Source organism: Octopus bimaculoides, chromosome 5 (assembly GCF_046866305.1).
Source record: "Octopus bimaculoides isolate indiv1 chromosome 5, ASM4686630v1, whole genome shotgun sequence".
In the NCBI taxonomy this organism is placed as follows: Eukaryota; Metazoa; Mollusca; class Cephalopoda; order Octopoda; family Octopodidae; genus Octopus; species Octopus bimaculoides.
The window spans coordinates 64,988,634-65,008,782 of NC_142932.1; the positions used below are offsets into that span (position 1 = coordinate 64,988,634).

Here is a 20,149-nt window from a genome sequence, read left to right on the forward strand (position 1 = left end):
ACAGCAATGCTTCATGGCAGTGAAACATGGGCCGTGACTGCTGAAGACATGCATAGGCTCGCAAGGAATGAAGCTAGTATGCTCCGATGGATGTGTAATGTCAGTGTGCATACTAGTCAGAGCGTAAGTACCTTGAGAGAAAAGTTGGACCTAAGAAGCATCAGTTGTGGTGTACAAGAGAAACGATTGCACTGGTCTGGTCATGTGGCGAGAATGGATGAGGATAGCTGTGTGAAAAAGTGCCACACCCTAGCAGTGTAGGGAACCTGTGGAAGAGGTAGGCCCAGGAAGACCTGGGCTGAGGTGGTGAGGCACGACCTTCGAACATTGGGCCTCACTGAGGTGATGACTTCTGACTGAGACCTTTGGAAATTTGCTGTGCGTGAGAAGACCCAGCAAGCCAAGTGAGACCTAAATCCAAGGCCTCTGCCAGGGGTGTACCCAGCCCACTTATGCGTACCTTCCTTCATTGGACAGGTGGCACGTAAAATACACCGTTTTGAGTGTGGCCGTTGCCTAGTACCGCCTGACTGGCCTTCATGCCGGTGGCACGTAAAAACACCCACTACACTCTCGGAGTGGTTGGCGTTAGGAAGGGTGTCCAGCTGTAGAAACTCTGCCAAATCAGATTGGAGCCTGGTGTAGCAATCTGGTTCACCAGTCCTCAGTCAAATCGTCCAACCCATGCTAGAATGGAAAGCGGACGTTAAACAATGATGATGATGATATACATACATATGCATATATATATATATATGCATATGTATGTTTACATATATATATATATACATATAATTATCTATTTATATACATATAAGGACATAATTATACAAGAATGCCTCACGTTAACTACCATAATAAACACATTTTTACTGAATGCGAGGAAATGCAGCCTTCAAAGAAGCTCGCCTTTTAAAAACAGACTGAACTATAGATCGCCGATTTCGTGATCATTATAGTAATATATAATCTTCACTCGTCAGTATAGTATAGTCAAGACACATAAAAATAAACAAAAAATCAACATACCAAACGAACACCTCATGTATTCTGGACAGCACATAGAAGAATGTTTATCCCTATATAGGGATAATCAATCTTCAGATTGGAGCCTGGAGTAGCCATCTGGTTCACCAGTCCTCAGTCAAATCGTCCAACCCATGCTATCCTATATAGGGATAAACAATCTTCTATGTGCTGTCCAGAATACATGAGGTGTTCGTTTGGTATGTTGATTTTTTGTTTATTTCTATGTGTCTTGACTATACTATACTGACGAGTGAAGATTATATATTACTATAATGATCACGAAATCGGAGATCTATAGTTCAGTCTGTATTTAAAAGGCTAGCTTCTTTGAAGGCTGCATTTCCTTGCATTTGGTAAAAATGTGTCTATTACGGTAGTTAACATGAGGCATTCTTGTATAGTTATGCCCTTATATGTATATAAATAGATAATTATGATTTAGGGAAAAACGATAGATTCTTCCCTATGAATTTTTTTTTTTTCACGATAACTACTTGATAAATTCTTATATAAGAGTTTATCCTTTTATTGTATTAATTATATATATACATATATATATATACATATGTATATATACATATATATATATATATAAATATACATATACACACACACATATATCTATACATACATATACATACATATATATACATATATATTCACATATATATACATACATGTACCTGTATAAATATATATGCACATATATACGTATATACATATACACACACATATACATATATATACATATATATATATATATATATATATATATATATATATATACACACATATATATATACAAGCCGAATTTAGGAAGAACCGTTCATGTGTAGATCAAATCACCACTCTTCACATCATCTTAGAGCAAAGCGTAGAGTGGAATGCACCACTTTATATTAATTTTATTGATTTCGAAAAAGCATTCGATAGTGTAGATAGGGAAGGCTTATGGAAAATTGTGCAGCACTACAGCATACCAGAGAAGTATATATCTATAATAAGAGCAACTTACCAATGAATGTCATGCCAAGTCTTGCATGGAAATGGAGCTACGGATAAATTCGAAGTAAAAACAGGAGTGTATACTTTCTCTCTTTTTATTTCTACTAGTTATAGATTGGATTATGAAGGAAACTACAATTGAAAGTCAAACAGGCATTGAATGGACAGATGCAGAAGCTCTAGAAGATCTCGACTTTGCAGATGATATAGCGCTACTTTCACAAACATATAGCCAAATGCAAAATAAAACGTCAAAATTAGAAGTAATAGCTGCCAAACTAGGATTGAAAGTTAACTGCGACAAATCAAAAATTATGCACGTTAATGAAGAAAACAGTAAACGTATTAAACTAGAAACTGGTGAACTAGAGGATGTAGCCGAGTTTACGTATTTAGGTAGTAAGATAACGTTCTCAGGTGGCACCGACGAAGATATTAGGACGAGAATAAGTAGAGCAAGGACTGCTTTTCAACTGTTAAAAAAAGTATGGCGCGCAAGTGTAATTTCAATAAAGAACAAAATAAGAATTTTTAACACTAACGTAAAAGCAGTGTTATTGTATGGGGCTGAGACATGGCGAAGAACAGTTAAGTCAAATAAGCAAATACAATCATTCATCAACAGGTGCTTGCGTAGTATACTTAAAATCAGATGGCCTGAACACATAAGCAATATGGAGCTATGGCAAAGAACAAATCAAGTTTCGATTAGGGAGCAAATATTTAAGAAAAAGTGGAAGTGGATTGGTAGCACAATTAGAAAGGACACACCAAATGTGGCGCTTTACAGTGGAATCCGGATGGATATAGAAAGAAAGGTTGGCCTAAGAACTCGTGGAGTAGATCAATACAAAAGGAACTAGAGAAAGGGGGACATTCATGGCAGAGTATAAGTACAGAAGCAAAAAATTATGCGACATGGAATTCAATTATAAGTGGCCTATACTCCACATTGGAGGCACTAAGTCTCTACTCTCCGGAGCGCAGGCAGGAGAGATATGTAATAATTTACATATTGGAAATACTGGAAGGACTGGTACCAAAGTTTGGCATCAAGTACTACATGAATGCCCGCACAGGTCGCCACTGCATAGTACCAAGGGTACCGTACACTGCATCTCACATAAAAACAAGGTATTGCAACAGCCTCGGTTTTAGAGGACCTCAGCTCTTTAATGCCCTGCCAAAACAATTGAGAGACCAGCAAGACATGGATATAGAGGTCTTCAAAACAAAACTCGACACTTTTCTATCCACGATACCAGATGAACCAATGGCTCGAAATGAGACACAGTTGAGGGCAGACATGTCAAATTCTCTTATAAACCAGATGTGCCATCAAAAGTTTTGATTGGACAACATCAGGTGGCAGAGAAGAGCCATGCAAGGAACGTGCAGAGAGCACAGCATACGGAGGGAAAGTCATGGTGGTGCGCCAGCACGACCGCAGCCACTTGGCTGAAACGCATAAATAAATGAATATATATATACATATATATATATATAAATATACACATATATATGCATATGTATATATATATATATATATATATTTACATATATATACATACCTTTATATACATATACATGTATAAACATATACACACATATATACATATATACACATACATATACACACACATATATATGCACAATTATACATATATACACATACATATACACATATATATACACACATATATATGCACACACATACATATATACATATATAGAGACACACTCACACATATATACATAGGTATCTATATATGTGTACATATACATATATATATATACATACACATAGGTATCTATATATGTATGTGTGTGTGTATATATATATATATATATATATATATATATATATTGTATTATTACATTATTGAACGCACACGTCCTATTTTGCAAGTAAGTCTACTATTATTCTGACGTGACTATCTTTCTATCTATCTATCTGTCTATCTATCTATCTATCTTTCTATCTATTTATCTATCTGTCTTCCTCTATCTTTCTATCTATACCTCTGTCCTGGCCTCTACTTCACTGCTATACCCTTCTGTCCCTTCCTCCTTGTTCCACTTCCTCCCTCCACCATCCTCTCTATCTATTTATCTATCTGTCTTCCTCTATCTTCCTATCTACCCTTCTGTCCTGGCCTCTACTTCACTGCTTCTGTCCCTTCCTCCTTGTTCCACTTCCTCCCTCCACCATCCTCTCTGCTCTCGTGTGACCTGTGGTCAACTTTCTTTTCACTCCAGCCGCTGTGAAGGCAAGACGAACTACTAGCGTTCTACCTCAGATTTGCGTTTGGCTGTACGGCTTTTGAATGTTGTTTTCACTGTCCATTTTTTCCTGTCTTGGTTTGTGTTTGCCACCTTGGAATCCTCTGTGTAGTGGGTTGATCCACTACTCAGGAAGAGACTATTCTAGAGTACGTCCTGTCTGGTCTTCGAAACGTCTAGATAGAATAGAGACAGCTGATGAAGGGATATTCCAAGGTGCTTTCCGTTTTCCTATGTGTTCGTTCCGTTGTCTGTAGTTTATTGTTCTAACGTCCTGTACCCTGATATGCATGTATATACACATGTAGATGTAAGTATGTACATATATGTGTGTATACATGTATATATATTCTTTGTATTATTACATTATTGAACGCACACGTCCTATTTTGCAAGTAAGTCTACTATATATATATATATATATATATATATATATATTAATATATAAAGCTGAAGTTGTTTGTCTGTGTGAAGCCTTTTTAAAAGTTTATAGAAATCCACATTTTCTACTTTGTCATAAAAATTTTTACATCAATGGAATTTTCTCGATGTGAACTTTCCAGTGCAGTAATTAGATTTTTTAAATTCCATTTACTTTGTGCAATTTAAGGGAGATTTGGCTGTTGTTTCTAGCAACTTTTATATTTCTTCCCTTCTACCTGTAACGCGTTCTTATACACATATATCACGCGCTCAACATAAAAAATAGAGAGTAAGAGTGAGAGAGGGAGAGAGAGAGAGAGAGGGGGGGAGAGAGAGATAGAGGGAGGGAGAGAGAGAGAGAGAGAGAACGTGATAAATACAAAGTCTTCTTCTTCCTCTCTCCCATTTAATAGTTTTCTTGTATCCCTCTACCTCTAACATATTTTTCATAACATAGAAACGTAAAAACACACACAACCACACATACGTGATCTGTGACAATAACATACACATAAACACATACACACATCAACTTTATAACTGTCTTCCGTTCTCCCTTCCTCTCTTTCTCTCTATTCCTTTCTCCCCCTCTCTCTACCTACCTCTTCCTCTCTCGCTCTCTCAAACGCATACACGTGCAAGTACACAATCATTCACTAAAATATAACTCATGTTCATCAATGTTTTGTAAATATACTACGATTTTCACTAGGGTGTTAGGGTTAGAGTTTTAGGGTCAGGGTTAGGGTTTTAGGGTTACGGTTAGGGTTAGGATTAGTGTTACGGTTATGGTTTTAGGGTCAGGGTTAGGGTCAGGGTTAGGGTTAGGGTTTGGGGTTAGGTTTAGGGTTTTAGGGTTAGGGTTGGGTAATCGTGCGGATGTTAATCTGAAAAATTACAGATATGTGAAAAGTACCGACCCTGCCATCTATTATAACTTTTGTTGTTCTGTTTAATATATACATAGATTATGCCACCAAAGAAGAGATTTTGCTGGGGAAAGAAATCAGTCGGTTTAAAATGACAGCAACAGACTGCAGCAATTCACCACATTCCAGTAGCTATTTTGAACATAATGCAAAATGGTACATCAACATCTTTTGCCCAATCTGATAGAATTCTGGCAAAACTGTGTAGCAACAGATCGCCAGCAATTGCTTCATCACAAATTGCCGTCCTAGCTCCTGCGAAAAGGGATTACCCTGCTATGTATAATCAGGGCAGCGCAAAAAGTTGTTTTGCACAAGCATTTCTATAGCCAATTAGACAGATGAAATTTACATACGCTTAATAATGTTACGCAAAACAGCCTTCAGACTTTCCCTATTAATTTCATCGTCTTTTGAATTATGAACATATTTACATCATAAGGGTTTTTTCGTTGTAAGACTTTCTTTTTTAGTTGATTTTCACCTAGCAAGACTTATCGTAGATAGCGTAATAAGTCACACCCGGACAAGGTCGGGTTATACTGCTTGTATATATATATATATATATGTACATGTGTATGCAATCTTTCCATTTTATCAATGTGCTATTGGAACAGCAACACAAGTTAGATTAAATAAAGAAACTAACCTCATTGAAAAATATAAACCAAAATTTAGCCATTTCTAACATTTTATTTTATTTTATCAAAACCACATCATGTTAAATTAACAAAACCTAATTATTCCAAACATTTTTGATTATCTCCCGTATACCAATAATATCTCTGATTACCTCCCCATGTTTCAAACTCTTCTATATCACACCATAATGAATAGATGACACTTCATCGGTAAAGAAATTTGAAAAATTTGAAAGAAAAATGTGAAACCGTTTATTTCTCTAAAAACAATGGCACTATAATTAAAATTTCATATCATTTTCCTAAAATAACGATTTTAATATATTTTTTAACCATAATACAAATCTTCTGTAGTTTTTTCATTCTATTTTGTTTTTTTATATATCCAGCCAAATGCTTTCACATACCAACTTTCTCACCCTATATATATGTATGCATATATATACATATACATGTATATATATATGTGTATATATATACATGTTCATATATATATGTGTATATATATACATGTTCATATATATATGTGTATATATATACATGTTTATATATATACTCTGAGTGGTTGGCATTAGGAAGGGCATCCAGCTGTAGAAACTCTGCCAAATTAGACTGGAGCCTGGTGTTGCCATCCGGTTTCACCAGTCCTCAGTCAAATCGTCCAACCCATGCTAGCATGGAAAGCGGACGTTAAACGATGATGATGATGATATATATATATATATATGTGTGTGTGTGTGTGTGTGTGTGTGTGTGTGTGTGTACATGTGTATATATATATATATATATACATATATATATATATCAAGCAACAAACTGAGGTAAAGAGATTCTTCAAAGGGGTGTGTTAAACATCCAATTCACTGGTACATGAGTTGTACACCACATAAATATGGGTATGATGCAGTTACAAGGATAAATTAAAAAGAGAGATACTATTGACAATCCAATAATTCAACTATATTATGATATTACATGATATACTATGAATATAATAGCACATAATATTATATAACATAAACAATTATTTAAAAAACAATAAAAGGCCAACCAATTGTTTCAACTTATATACATTTTCTGATATACGTACCTAATAACAGTTCCCTTACATATAAGTCACTTCAGGGTCATGGTTTAAAGAGAAACAAAATTCCATGTGAAAGGATAGCTGGATTGTAAAAATTAATTCAAATGTCTATGTATTATGAGCGTGAGCATCAACTATTCAATCATCCATCAATTACAATTAAAAAACAACAAAAATACTAACAAACAATACAACTAAGTGCAATCCACAACCATCGAAATTTACTTCATTACATCTCAAACCAATCAAAACTTGTTCATGTCCAAGATAGTCCCTTGTCACCACAACCTACAACAGTAACATAGGTGTGTATATATATGTATATAATTAAGTATCTAAGTCTTCCCCTATGTATAACTGCAACAAAAAATATATAAATAATTACATCTTCAATACAACTCTTCCATTTATTTAAATTAAATGATATAAAAAGAAATTATTGTTTGAATTAACTAATAATAATCTTCTATATCTATTGTTTACTCGGAGGGATAATTCTGTAGCAGATATGAATAGAAACCTAATAGAAATTTTTCTCCTTGTTTACTTAATTTATCAGAGGGAGAATTCCATAATAAACATTAATATAAACTTAAGGCTGTAAATACGATAACCCAAGTAACCCATAGATATATATTTAGGCTATAGTAATGGAAATAAAATTTACTAATTTTTTAAGGGGTAACAAGATTTGAAGTTACTTAAATAATGATTTAGTTTTGGGATTTGGTTTGCAAGATTCTTTATGTGAGTTCGTGTGTTGAAGCATATTCTGTTGTATCTGGGAAGAGTCGTTCTCTTTTAGTGCCTTATTATTTAACACACTCACTGGTAAAGTTTTTACTAATTTATTTTTCCTAAAATTTTTGTTGTCTTGCAACCTTTTCAATAGTTGTTGACTCTGTCCATTATTGAAGCTGTGTTCTTTTTGTTTGTTTGTGCGCATGTGTGTGGGTCAGTGTGTGTGCATACACAGGTATGAATGTATGTATGTATGTATGTATGTATGTGTGTGTGTGTGTGTGTATGCTGTATGTATGTATGTGTGTGTGTATGCTGTATATATGTATGTATGTGTGTATGCATATTTACATATGTATGTGTGTGTGTACGTTTCTATGTACGTATTCTGCCTGCATATTCATGTGTTTGTGTGTGTGTTTGCATGTGTGAGTGTGTGTGTTATTCTGTCTCCTTGTGTGTGCATGTCTTAGTGTGTGTGTGGGGGGGGAGGTTGCAACTATGTACAGTGTCTGTATGTATGGATGTGTATCTCCATATGTGTGGACATGTGTCTCCATATGTGTCCTTGTGTGAAGTGAAGTGTGTGTGTGTATAAATGGTCATGTGTTTCAGTTTTCATTTGTGTATGTGTGCTTGTCTGTTCATATAACCTATGTACCTATCTGTCTATACATCTGTTTACATTCATATCCATATGCCTACATACATGTGCATATACATATACACATATAAACACCCCCACATATACATACATCTATCTACATAAACAGCCCACTAACTATTCTACTCTACCTGTGGGTATGGTGGTATGATATCTACTACATATATTTCCTATTTAGTACTGAGGATGTTTCATTTATGAGGACGTACTCGTGTATTTGTCTCGGTGTTGGGTCCTTTGGTTGCTTGGATAAAAGGCAGATGACAAGTTGACCCAGGTTGTCTCCATGTTGGTAGAGTACAGACGACTGTTTTTTTGTCATCATATAGTCGTTCTACAATGCTCCTAGATGTCTCCCCTATGTATGTCATGTTCATGCTTTTACAAGCACCTTCTATGCGTCTTATGCTGTAAGCTACGTTTGTAGTTCTACAGTTAATGCCAGTGCTAATCCTACATACCATGCAGTTATCATTGGTGCATATGGTATTCTCAAAGGGGTACATCCTACATAGTTGTGATCTGATGGATTTCCCTGGTTTTTCAACAATCTTAATGTTGAGTTTGGTCTCCTTCAGAGCTTGCCTAAATTTACGGGTTAGCTCTCCATGGGCTGTGGCCTCTACAAACATCACTCCTTGATACTTGTTAGTTTTATACCACGTGTTCACCCTGTTTGCTTTGTCACAAGTTCTTTGTATACTATTCCAGTCTTTGTTTCTATATCTAGGGCAGGTACCACTGGTATCATTGCATATAATGTTATCTAATTTCTTTCTAGCACCTCTGTATACTCGAACCCTATCTTTCTGATCATATTCAGAGAATTGCATGTAGTGCATAAAGTTTTGTACATGTTTCTTCATTTCATAGGGTATGCATAGTGGGGACATGTTGTTCATTATTCTAACTAAGTCTGCTATCAGTATGTTAATTTTCATGTTGTGTGACAAAGCTGAGCTCTTGTGAACAGCATATTTCGAAGCTATGGGTTTCATGTAATAGGAGTGGAGGAGCTACACTCTGCTGTTCACAGTCTCTAACTAAAGTTCAGTATCAAGGATGGGGAGTCTGTTGTTGGGGTAATCTATAGTTACCTTGATACTTTGGTGGATGGAGTTAGCTACTTGCTGGATGCTCTCCATTATGTTCCTCTCAGTTTCTACATTACTGTTACTCGAGTTGGTCTTAACTATGATATTAATGTCATCTACATACCTACTGTAGAGTAAAAGAGTTGTGGACTGTTCTGCTAAGGAAATACAGGAGTATGGACTGTTCTGCTAAGAACAAATACAGGAGTACATCCTCATAAATGAAACATTCCCAGTACTAAATAGGAAATATACATAGTAGATATCATACCACCATACCCACAGGTAGAGTAGAATAGTTAGTGGGCAGTTATGTAGATAGATGTATGTATGTGTGAGTGTGGGTGTGTGTATATGTGTATATGTATATGCACATGTATGTAGGCATATGGATATGAATGTAAACAGATGTACAGACAGATAGGTACATAGGTTATATGAACAGACAAGCACACATACACAAATGAAGACTGAAACGCATGGCTATATATACACATGCACTTCACTTCATACAAGGACACATATGGAGATACACATCCATACATACAAACACAGTACATAGTTGCAAAAAACCCATACACACACACTCAGACATGTACACACAAAGAGACAGAGGTACACACACACACACACAAAAAAAACATGGACACACAAACATGAATATGCAGGTAGAATACATACATACAAACATACACACATACATATGCACACACACATACATGCATGCATACATACACACATGTGTATACACACACACTGACCCACATACATGCGCACAAAGAAACAAAAAGAACATAGCTTCAATAACTGACAGAGTCAACAACTATTGAAAAGGTTGCCAGATGCAATGAAAATTTTAGAATAATAAATAAGTAAATGAGTGGAAATTTTACCAGTGAGTGTGTTAAATTGTAAGGCACTAAAAGTAAATAATGATTAATATTTGTATATTATAGAAGGGAGAATTTAGTGAATCGATAGAAACCATTAATATAAACCAAACAAGTAATAAGAACTGTTCTCAATGAACTAATCTATATTATTATTTACAAAATGAGGGACCATATCTGGTGCATATCCAAACTCTATCAATACTTTCAGAAGTAACAAACAATATTGTTGTAATAAGAATACAATTTATAAACTATACAATACTATAATAATTATTATTTTGATTATTAAATTTATTTAGTAAGTCAAATGAAACTATTTATTATTATTATTATCATTATTATTATTATTATAATTATCATGAATTAATTAATAAATGAAATAAGTGTATTTACACACCCATTTATTTAGTATAATGAAGACATCTTATTTGTGATATGCAATTAATATTAAATACAAATATAATGGTAAATTTAACAGTAACTACAAGAATGTGCACTGAAATGAAGCAATTCAGAATTGGTCCACTAATAATCAATTTCTGAAATTAAGTTATTATATAGATTGAGATGACAAAACTCAAATATATACATATCTACAAACACACACACACACATATACATACACACACACATATATACATATATACACATAACACATACAGATACATATACATATATACACATATATATAAGCATACATATATAAAAACACATACATGCATATATACCTGCATACATACAGATACACTCACATCCAGATATATACAAATCCATTTACACACAAAAATAAATAGCCATATGATTACATGTTTACATAGTGATACAATATATGCATATATATACATTCACATACATATATATAGACAAATATATCTGCAGAGACTTCCATAGACATACGTGTATACTAGTATGTGTTTGAGATGTAATGAAGTGAATTTCAATGGTTGTGGATTGCACTTACTTAGTTGTATCATCCATTAGTGTTTCTGTTTTTTTTTTTTTTTTTGTAACTGATGGATGATTGAATAGTTCACACTCATGCTCATAATACATAGACATTTGAATTAATTTTTACAATCCAGCTGTCCTTTCACACAGAATTTTGTCTATCTTTAAACCCTGACCCTGAAGTGACTTATATAGAATAGAACTGTATATAAATCGAAACAATTTGTTGGCTTTTTGTGGGTTTTTTTAATAATTGTTTATGCTATATTATGCTATATTATATTCATAGTATATCATGTAATATTATAATATAAATAAATTATTGGATTGTCAATAGTATATCTCTATTCCATCCGAAGCAATGCATCGATCCAGACTCATTTTCCACTGTTCGAAGCAGTCCTGGAACTCTTGCGAAGTGATGCCTTTTAACACCTCTGTCATTTTTTCTTCACCTATTCTACATCTTCAAATTCTGTAGCACCAACTTTCATCACCAGTGATGACCTTTGAAAAAAGGTCTAGATCAGTTTCCAACTGTTCTTTCGGTTTGTGACATGCATATAGCAGTGACTACTTTTGATCTTCTTTGAGCAAGTGAGGCACAAATTTTGTTGCAACTCATCTCATTAGCAATTCCACACTCCAAATTCATAGGCAGGAGCTCCAGGACACACCAGTCATATCAACAAGTTTGTCGATTGTTCAGTTATGGTCCTTCAAAATTGGTTCATGAATTTTTGTAACGTTTTCATTTGTTTGGGAAGTTGACAGTTGCCCTGAGCAAAGTTGGTCTTCAAACAACAAGTGACCATTCCTTAAGTGTGAAAACCACTCATAAACTTGTGTTTTGCTCATGGCATAGCATCCTTGTAAGATGTTAGAAGTATGACAACTGTTTTGGCCACCAGTTTACTTAGTTGAAAACAAAATTTCATGGAAGCACACTGTTCCTTCATTTCAGCCATCACAAAAATCGATGAACAGGAAAGAAGCACTGCAAAGCAAAGATGCACCACATGGCAGTAGGACTACACTTGATGATGTCAGTTGGCATACTGATGCCTGAGGGTCACATCAAGTGTCTTCTAGCAGTGGAAGCCTGAACTACAATGGGCTTGTCTCACAGAGAATGTTTCCAGTTACTTTTGGGTACCCCCTCATATAGCCAATAACTCTGAATGAGCTTTGCATAGCATTCTACATGATTTTTACCTGAATCTTATTTAACTCTCTCTCTCTCTCATATATATTCAAGCACATACACAATACTCAATGTAAGTGCTTTACTGGTCAGCCACAATTTGATGCCTTGGAAATGACTCTCTCAAAGCACCAGGTGTTAAAACACCTGAAAATCATAGTCATAAGACAGACAAGGCAACTCACACCAAGTCCCATTCAGGAGCAATGAACATTGATGTTTCGCAATGTTTGTGGCTTATCAACAAAACATTGATGTTCATCACTCCTGAACAGGACTTGGGATGAGTTGCCTCACCTATCTATGATTACGACTTTGACTTTCAGGTGTTTTAATACCTAATGGTGCGAGACGGTATTCTCCTTCACATTAAATCACAGCCAACTGGAAAACAAACAAAGCACATACATTGTGTATGTGTGTTCAATAATATATATATATATATATATATATATATATATATATATATATATATATATATATATATATATATATAGGCATGGCTGTGCAATTAAGAAGCACACTTTGCAACCATGTAGTTTCAGGTACAATCCCACAGTGTGGCACTTTGGGCAACTGTTTTCCACTCTAGCTTCAAGTCAACCAGTGCCTTATGAGTGAACTTTTTAGTAGACGGAAACTGCGTGAAAGCCTGCCATGTATGAGTTATATGTCTATGTGTGTGTCTTTATATTTGTCATCCCTACATACACTGCTTGACAACTGGTGTTGGTTTGTTTACATCTCCCTAGTGGTTCGGCAAAAGAGACGATAGAATAGATGCCAAGCTTAAAAAAAAAAAAAACATACATACTGAGGTTCATCTGTCCAAATAAAACCTTTCAAGGCAGTACCACAGTATTGTTACAGTCCAATGACTGAAGCAAGCAAAAGAAAATTTATGAATAAATACACACACACATACATGATTGTCATTTACCTGTAATGCACAGTTGAGAAGTCGCACTACTAAATCAAACTGCTGGTGTTCCAGCATTGCTCTGTTGCTTTGAATATGGTAACTAAGTTCTTGGGTTAAAGCAAGTCGAGCCACTTTATTATTCAGAGCACGCAGGACGGCTGGGAAAATCTGAAAAGAAGTAAGTTTTACAATTGACAAACAGTTTTGAATAGCACTCCACAAGGAAAACTTGTTGCTAAAAAATTCAAATTAAATCATACAGAATCTTGAAGTATTTTCTTAATTATATATCAAAAATGAAGAAGTAGAAGCATGTGAGAATAAAGGAGAGAGAGAGAGTGAGATATGCAGATTCAATCATTTAGACCACACAGGATGATATTGTAACTATACTCGATACTCAAACTTCACAATGAAAGATGGAGTCTATGCATGTGTAAATTCTACTCAACCTGTCACTATCCTAAATATCAGCCTCTTCGATCATGGCCCTTCTTGTGTCAAGAACATCTATCTCACTTCACCTTTCTCTGAAGTCATCATCATCACTGACTTCAATGCTCACAATTCTTTGTGGCTTTCACACACATCCCATATTGGTGCCATTACTTCTAGATCTATTAGTTTCATCTCTATACATTTCCCTGACCAGCACAAAAATAGCCCCTCCTAACACCTTTGATCTCTTTCTTGCCTTCAAATCACCACCATCTCTAAACTAATCAGTTGCTTCGACCAATGCCTCATCACAACAATCCACCACACGTCCACATACTACACTATATTCCCTCACTCCATCTCTCTGAGCTCTGCCAGTTCTACGTCAAGTCCCTGGTAGCAAATGCACTTCAACCAATCTTTCAGGAAAAGGTAGGCAGGTGACTGAAATCACTGTGCTAAGCGACTTCCTCACCAATCCATACTCAACCCTAACTCCCAATTCTTCCAGCCAGTTCACTCACAGCTGTGCTGCAGCTGTTCAGAAAGAAAAGGGCTAACGATACTTGAGAAAATCCTCCACCATTACAAACTGTACATTTTCCCCTCAGCACCACAATTCCAAAAAAGCAAACTCCCCAAACTATGCCCAACTTGCAGCTGGTCCTTTTTAATCCCTCATCAAAATGATCTCATCTTCCTTGCTTTCACTTTTCCACCAAGCTTGTTAAGAGTAGTTGCATGGTGGAAACATCCAGATATTCTGCCCATTCTATACTGTATACACTAGCTAAATCTTTTCTTGAACTATCCTTTTCTCTTCCACCAGGCCTACCAATATACATAAATATCAGATGAGTGTCATACTACCTCTCATCACTTCAAATCAATAAGGCTATCATCTACATAATATCCTTTCCATTACCCTCATCTGTTAACAATATAAACACGAGTGCTTTTATACAACACAAGTCCATATGAGAAGTCCCCCCTTAAAAGAGGAATAAAGCTGTAGTCTGTATTCTAATATAATATCTATGTTAAGTTGGGGATAAAGATAGCTTTTTGATATTAATACTATTTCTGTTGCCATGTCCATACACACACACACACACACTCTCCTGTCATCAGTTCATACCGAGCACACAACAGTTTCAATTTAATAGTGAGTATATAGTGAAAGGAGCTTTAGCATGTTAATGGGAAAGTATTTATCTGCAGGCTATACTGAATATAGTTACCTTTCTTGCATCTGAGATCTTATTTTCAAATATAAAATTGATGCAGTTCCTTAAGACTTCCAGTCGACGAGCATTGTTATCAACCACTTTCTGTTTATCCACCACTGAAGATATTGGAGGACCCATTGGCACTATTCTAGGTTGATGTGGTCGCACATTTAATAACCTGGAATAATATAAACAATGTCAACACTGAGAAACAAAACTATTTTCAATGAAATCTATTCAACTTCATCTTTACATGAATTTTCCCTTAAAACATACAAAAAAATTAGTGAGGTAAATGAGTCTGGAAGTGATCACAAAATTGTAACTATTGAAACAGAAGCTAAGAAAATAGAGTGAGCAGTTGGTCCTAGAAAATTAATGGATTTGAATGACACAAAAAGTTGAAATTCATAAGCAGAGAACAGTCACTAATTTTGACTTTTGTTGGATTATCTCTCAATCCAAGCTGATTGTAGTTGTGAGTGTAAATATCATTCTCCCACACAACTACAACTGGTCATTAATGCAAAGGTAAGTTAGTCACCAAAGTTATCAAAACAGTATCTGTTTACAAAATTATGATTTTTATTTGAACATAAGAGAGAGAGAGAGAAAGAGAGAGAGAGAAAGAGAGAGAGAAAGATATAGAGAAACACAGGCACAAACAGAAAGACACAGGGTGTGAGGGAGTGAGGGAGGGAGGGTATTTGTAGTAATCATCATTAGCATTTAAACCAGCCATATCTGGCCAAAATGTTCTACTTGTTTTATGTTCAAACTGGCCAGATACAGCTTCTCACACCTACCAAGCAATGTTATTCTAAGAATATACAAACAGATAATCAAAATCTCAAATCTACGAGATTATGCATGATTAATTCAAAACAATGTGAATAAATAAGTATTATATTTGACAAAGTAATCCGAATGCTAGATGGTTCAGTATGAGAACAATGTAAAAACCATTCTGAGCTTTCACTGATGTAAATAACTCATTTGAAAATATTCAACTTTCAAACCAATAATTCTACCATAAATTTTCATCACCTTACCTTCTCTTTTCATTGTCTAATATTGAAATAGAGATGCATTCAGACCAACCATTGATATATTTCAACCAATACAGATATCTTTATTTATTCTGACAATTCCAGATACTATACTCATATTACACAAATCCTTATAAATTCTGCCCATCATATCTTCTTCCAGTCATAACAACCTAAGATTGACAACTGAAGATATCATGACTTGATAGAGATTACTGAAGATGAACAGCAATACTCCCAAATGGTTTCCAATTCAGCTATAATGGAAGTTATCTTCATTTATGTTGCATTACCCTTACAGAAATAATGTAACTTCTAAACATTAAAAGGTCTTCAATGCTATTAACTACATGCAAAACAAAATGTGTGATTTGTCTTGAAATGTACTGTTACCTTGCAGTATTAGTTAACTCCAAACTCCAAGTTCAGACTATTGTCAGAACTTCTGCACTGTTACCACAAATACACACAACCAAACATATAAAATATACATAGAGGCACAGGTGTGGCTGTGTGGTAAGAAGCTTGCTTCCCAACCACATGGCTCCGGGTTCAGTCCCACTGCGTGGTTCCTTGGGCAAGTGTCTTCTACTATAGCTTCAGGCCGACCAAAGCCTTGTGAGTGGATTTGGTAAACAGAAACTGAAAGAAACCTGTCATATGTGTGTGTGTGTGTGTGTGTGTGTGTGTTTGTGTCTGTGTTTGTTCCCCCCACCATCACTTGACAACCAATGTTGGTGTTTTCACATCTCTGTAACTTAGCAAAAGAGATCGATAGAATAAGTACTAGGCTTACAAAGAATAAGTCCTAGGGTTGATTTGTTCGACTAAAGGCAGTGCTCCAGCATGGCTGCAGTCAAATGACTGAAACCAATAAAAGAATAAAAGAATACATACATACATGCACACATATAAATATATGTAGGGTTATATATATATATATATATATATATATATATATATATATATATATTGAGAGAGAGAAACAAAAACTGAAAATATTCATCAGATGAACACTCATGTATAGATATTTATATATTTACAGAATGAACTTACATGGAGCACAAAAAAAGAAAAAAAACAGAACACTAAGGAGAGAGGGCATAGTATATCAGGTCCAACAGCTGTTTCTAGGGGATTGGAATTACATAATAGTTGTAATGTTGGCAGATGGAGTGCACAAAAATCAAGGATATCCAACCAGTAGTGGATGCATATAAACATTTCCACTTCAGAGTGTGAGTTCAAATCATTTGAGCATGACTTTGTGTTTTCTATATTGAGCATCTCTGGCTCTCTTGCCTTCCTGAAAGTTTGTGTGATGATGTTTCTAAGTAGTTGTGCACATGTATTTTTGCTTACTCCATACAAATTTTTAGTGTTTTCAGAAAAGAATAGGGCCCTATCAGAAGTTTTAAGTCTATGAATGTCTACTCTAGGTTTACTTTGGAAAGGGTTATAAGACTTATGGAATTTTAATCAGGGTATGATGGCCAAAAGGTCATTTTCAAAAGCCTCCAGTTCCTTGATATTGGATGGGAATTTAATGGATTTAAGGCCAAAATGTTTGGCCTCCATGAATGTAAGTCATTGAAAATCTGGTTGATAGCTTGTCAAACAAATATTAATTAGCTCCATCACGTGATGGTCTGAAATGTTTGCATGGTGCTTCGGTATGACAAACATCATTCACTGCAGAGATGCTCAAAATATCTGGCAGTGTTGGCTATAGCCTAGTCACCCATATAGTCAACCACGTGATACATGAAGGAGTCATACCCAAGGACTGGTGTAGCAGCACCATAGTCAACTGCTACAAAGGTAAAGGTGACACATTAGACAGAAATAATTACAGAGGTATCAAGCTGTTGGATCAGGTAATGAAAGTCACAGAGAGGGTTGTAGCCCAACTAATTAGGGAGAGGGTCAGTCTAGACAAGATGCAGTTTGGGTTTGTGCCATAGAAAAGCACCACTGATGCTATATTTCTGGTAAAACAGCTGCAGGAGAAATACCTAGCCAAAGATAAACCTCTGTACCTGGCTTTCGTTAACAGGAGAAAGCCATTGACAGGGTCCCCCGATCCCTTATCAGGTGGTCAATGAGGAAATTAGGGATAGAAAAATGGTTAGTGGGATCTGTGCAAGCCATGTACAGGGACGCTGTCAGTAAGGTGAAGGTTGGCAATGAGTACAGTGAAGAATTCCAGGTAGTCTCCAGCCCCCTCCTATTTATCACAGTCTTCCAGGCAACAACAGAGGAATTCAAGACAGGATGCCCCTGGGAGCTTCTCTATGCTGATGACCTTGCTCTAGTTGCTGAGTCGCTATCAGAACTAGGGGACAAGTTTCAGGTGTGGAAGCAAGGATTAGAATCGAAGGGACTTAGAATCAACCTAGCTAAAACCAAAGTTTTAATAAGTAGGAAGGCACACAAACCACAAATCCCTTCAGGTAGATGGCCCTGCTCGATCTGAAGAAAAGGCATAGGTAGAAACTCTATAAGATGTACCCAGTGTAAGCTATGGACACATAAGAGGTGCAACAATATCAAAGGAAGGCTAACTGGGAAGATAGTTTTTGTATGTGGTAGATGCTCAGGAGCAATAAACACTGAAAATGTGCAGAGAACAACTTCTGCCACATTCCAGGGAGAAAAACTACAAGTAGTTGACAGCTGCCATTACGTAGGTGACCAAATCAGTAGCAGGGGTGGATGCTCTGAAAGTGTAGCTGCTAGAATAAGAATAGCCTGGGCAAATTTCAGAGAGCTCTTACCTCTGCTGGTGACTAAGGGCCTCTCGCTCTGAGTAAAAAATAGACTGTATGACACGTGTACGAACAGCCCTGCTACATGGCAGTGAAACATGGGTCGTGACTGCTGAGGACATGTATAAGCTTGCAAGGAATGAAGCTAGTAAGCTCCACTGGATGTGTAATGTCAGTGTGCATACACAACAGAGTGTAAGTGTCCTGAGAGAAAAGTAGGACCTAAGAAGCATCAGATGTGGTGTGCAAGAGAGACGACTGCGCTGATACGGTCATGTGGTGAGAATGGATGAGGATAGTTGTGTGAAAAAGTGCCACACCCTAGCGGTTGAGGGAACCTGTGGTAGAAGTAGACTGAGGAAGACCTGGGATGCAGTGGTGAAACACGACCTTCGAACATTAGGCCTCACTGAGGCAATGACTAGTGACCGAGACCTTTGGAAATATGCTGTGCTTGAGAAGACCCGGCAAGCTAAGTGAGACCATAACCGATGGCCCATGCCAGTGGTGTAACCAGCCCACTTATGCATACCTTTCTTTCATTGGAAACTAAACTCTGCTTGTGAAGACCTGTTGAGGCAAGTGAAATCGAAATCAAATTCACTGACGCGGCCGAAGACAGCACAGCTTGACTGGCATCGGTGCAAGTAGAACATTAAGAGCACCATCCGAGTGTGATTGTTACCAGGGCTGCTGACTGGCTTCCGTGCCGGTGGCATGTAAAAAGCACCATTCAAGTGTGGTCGTTACCAGCATCACCTTACTGGCATATGTGCCGGTGGCACATGAAAAACAACATTCA

General features: G+C 36.2%; 1 protein-coding gene and 1 long non-coding RNA gene across 2 annotated transcripts in view; one reads left to right on the forward strand and one right to left on the reverse strand.

Annotated features, from left to right (window-relative positions):
- LOC149135568 (uncharacterized) overlaps positions 1-20,149 on the forward strand; it is a 440,654-nt gene that overhangs the window by 33,789 nt on the left and 386,716 nt on the right. The gene's annotated exons all lie outside the window — the stretch shown is intronic.
- LOC149135569 (myotubularin-related protein 13-like) overlaps positions 1-20,149 on the reverse strand; it is a 223,748-nt gene that overhangs the window by 31,512 nt on the left and 172,087 nt on the right. The window contains exons 14-15 of the mRNA XM_089351883.1: positions 15,543-15,708; positions 13,882-14,031 (exon numbers count right to left, since the gene is read on the reverse strand). Coding sequence (XP_089208009.1) covers positions 13,882-14,031; positions 15,543-15,708 — 316 coding nt within the window. The remainder of the gene's footprint in view (positions 1-13,881; positions 14,032-15,542; positions 15,709-20,149) is intronic.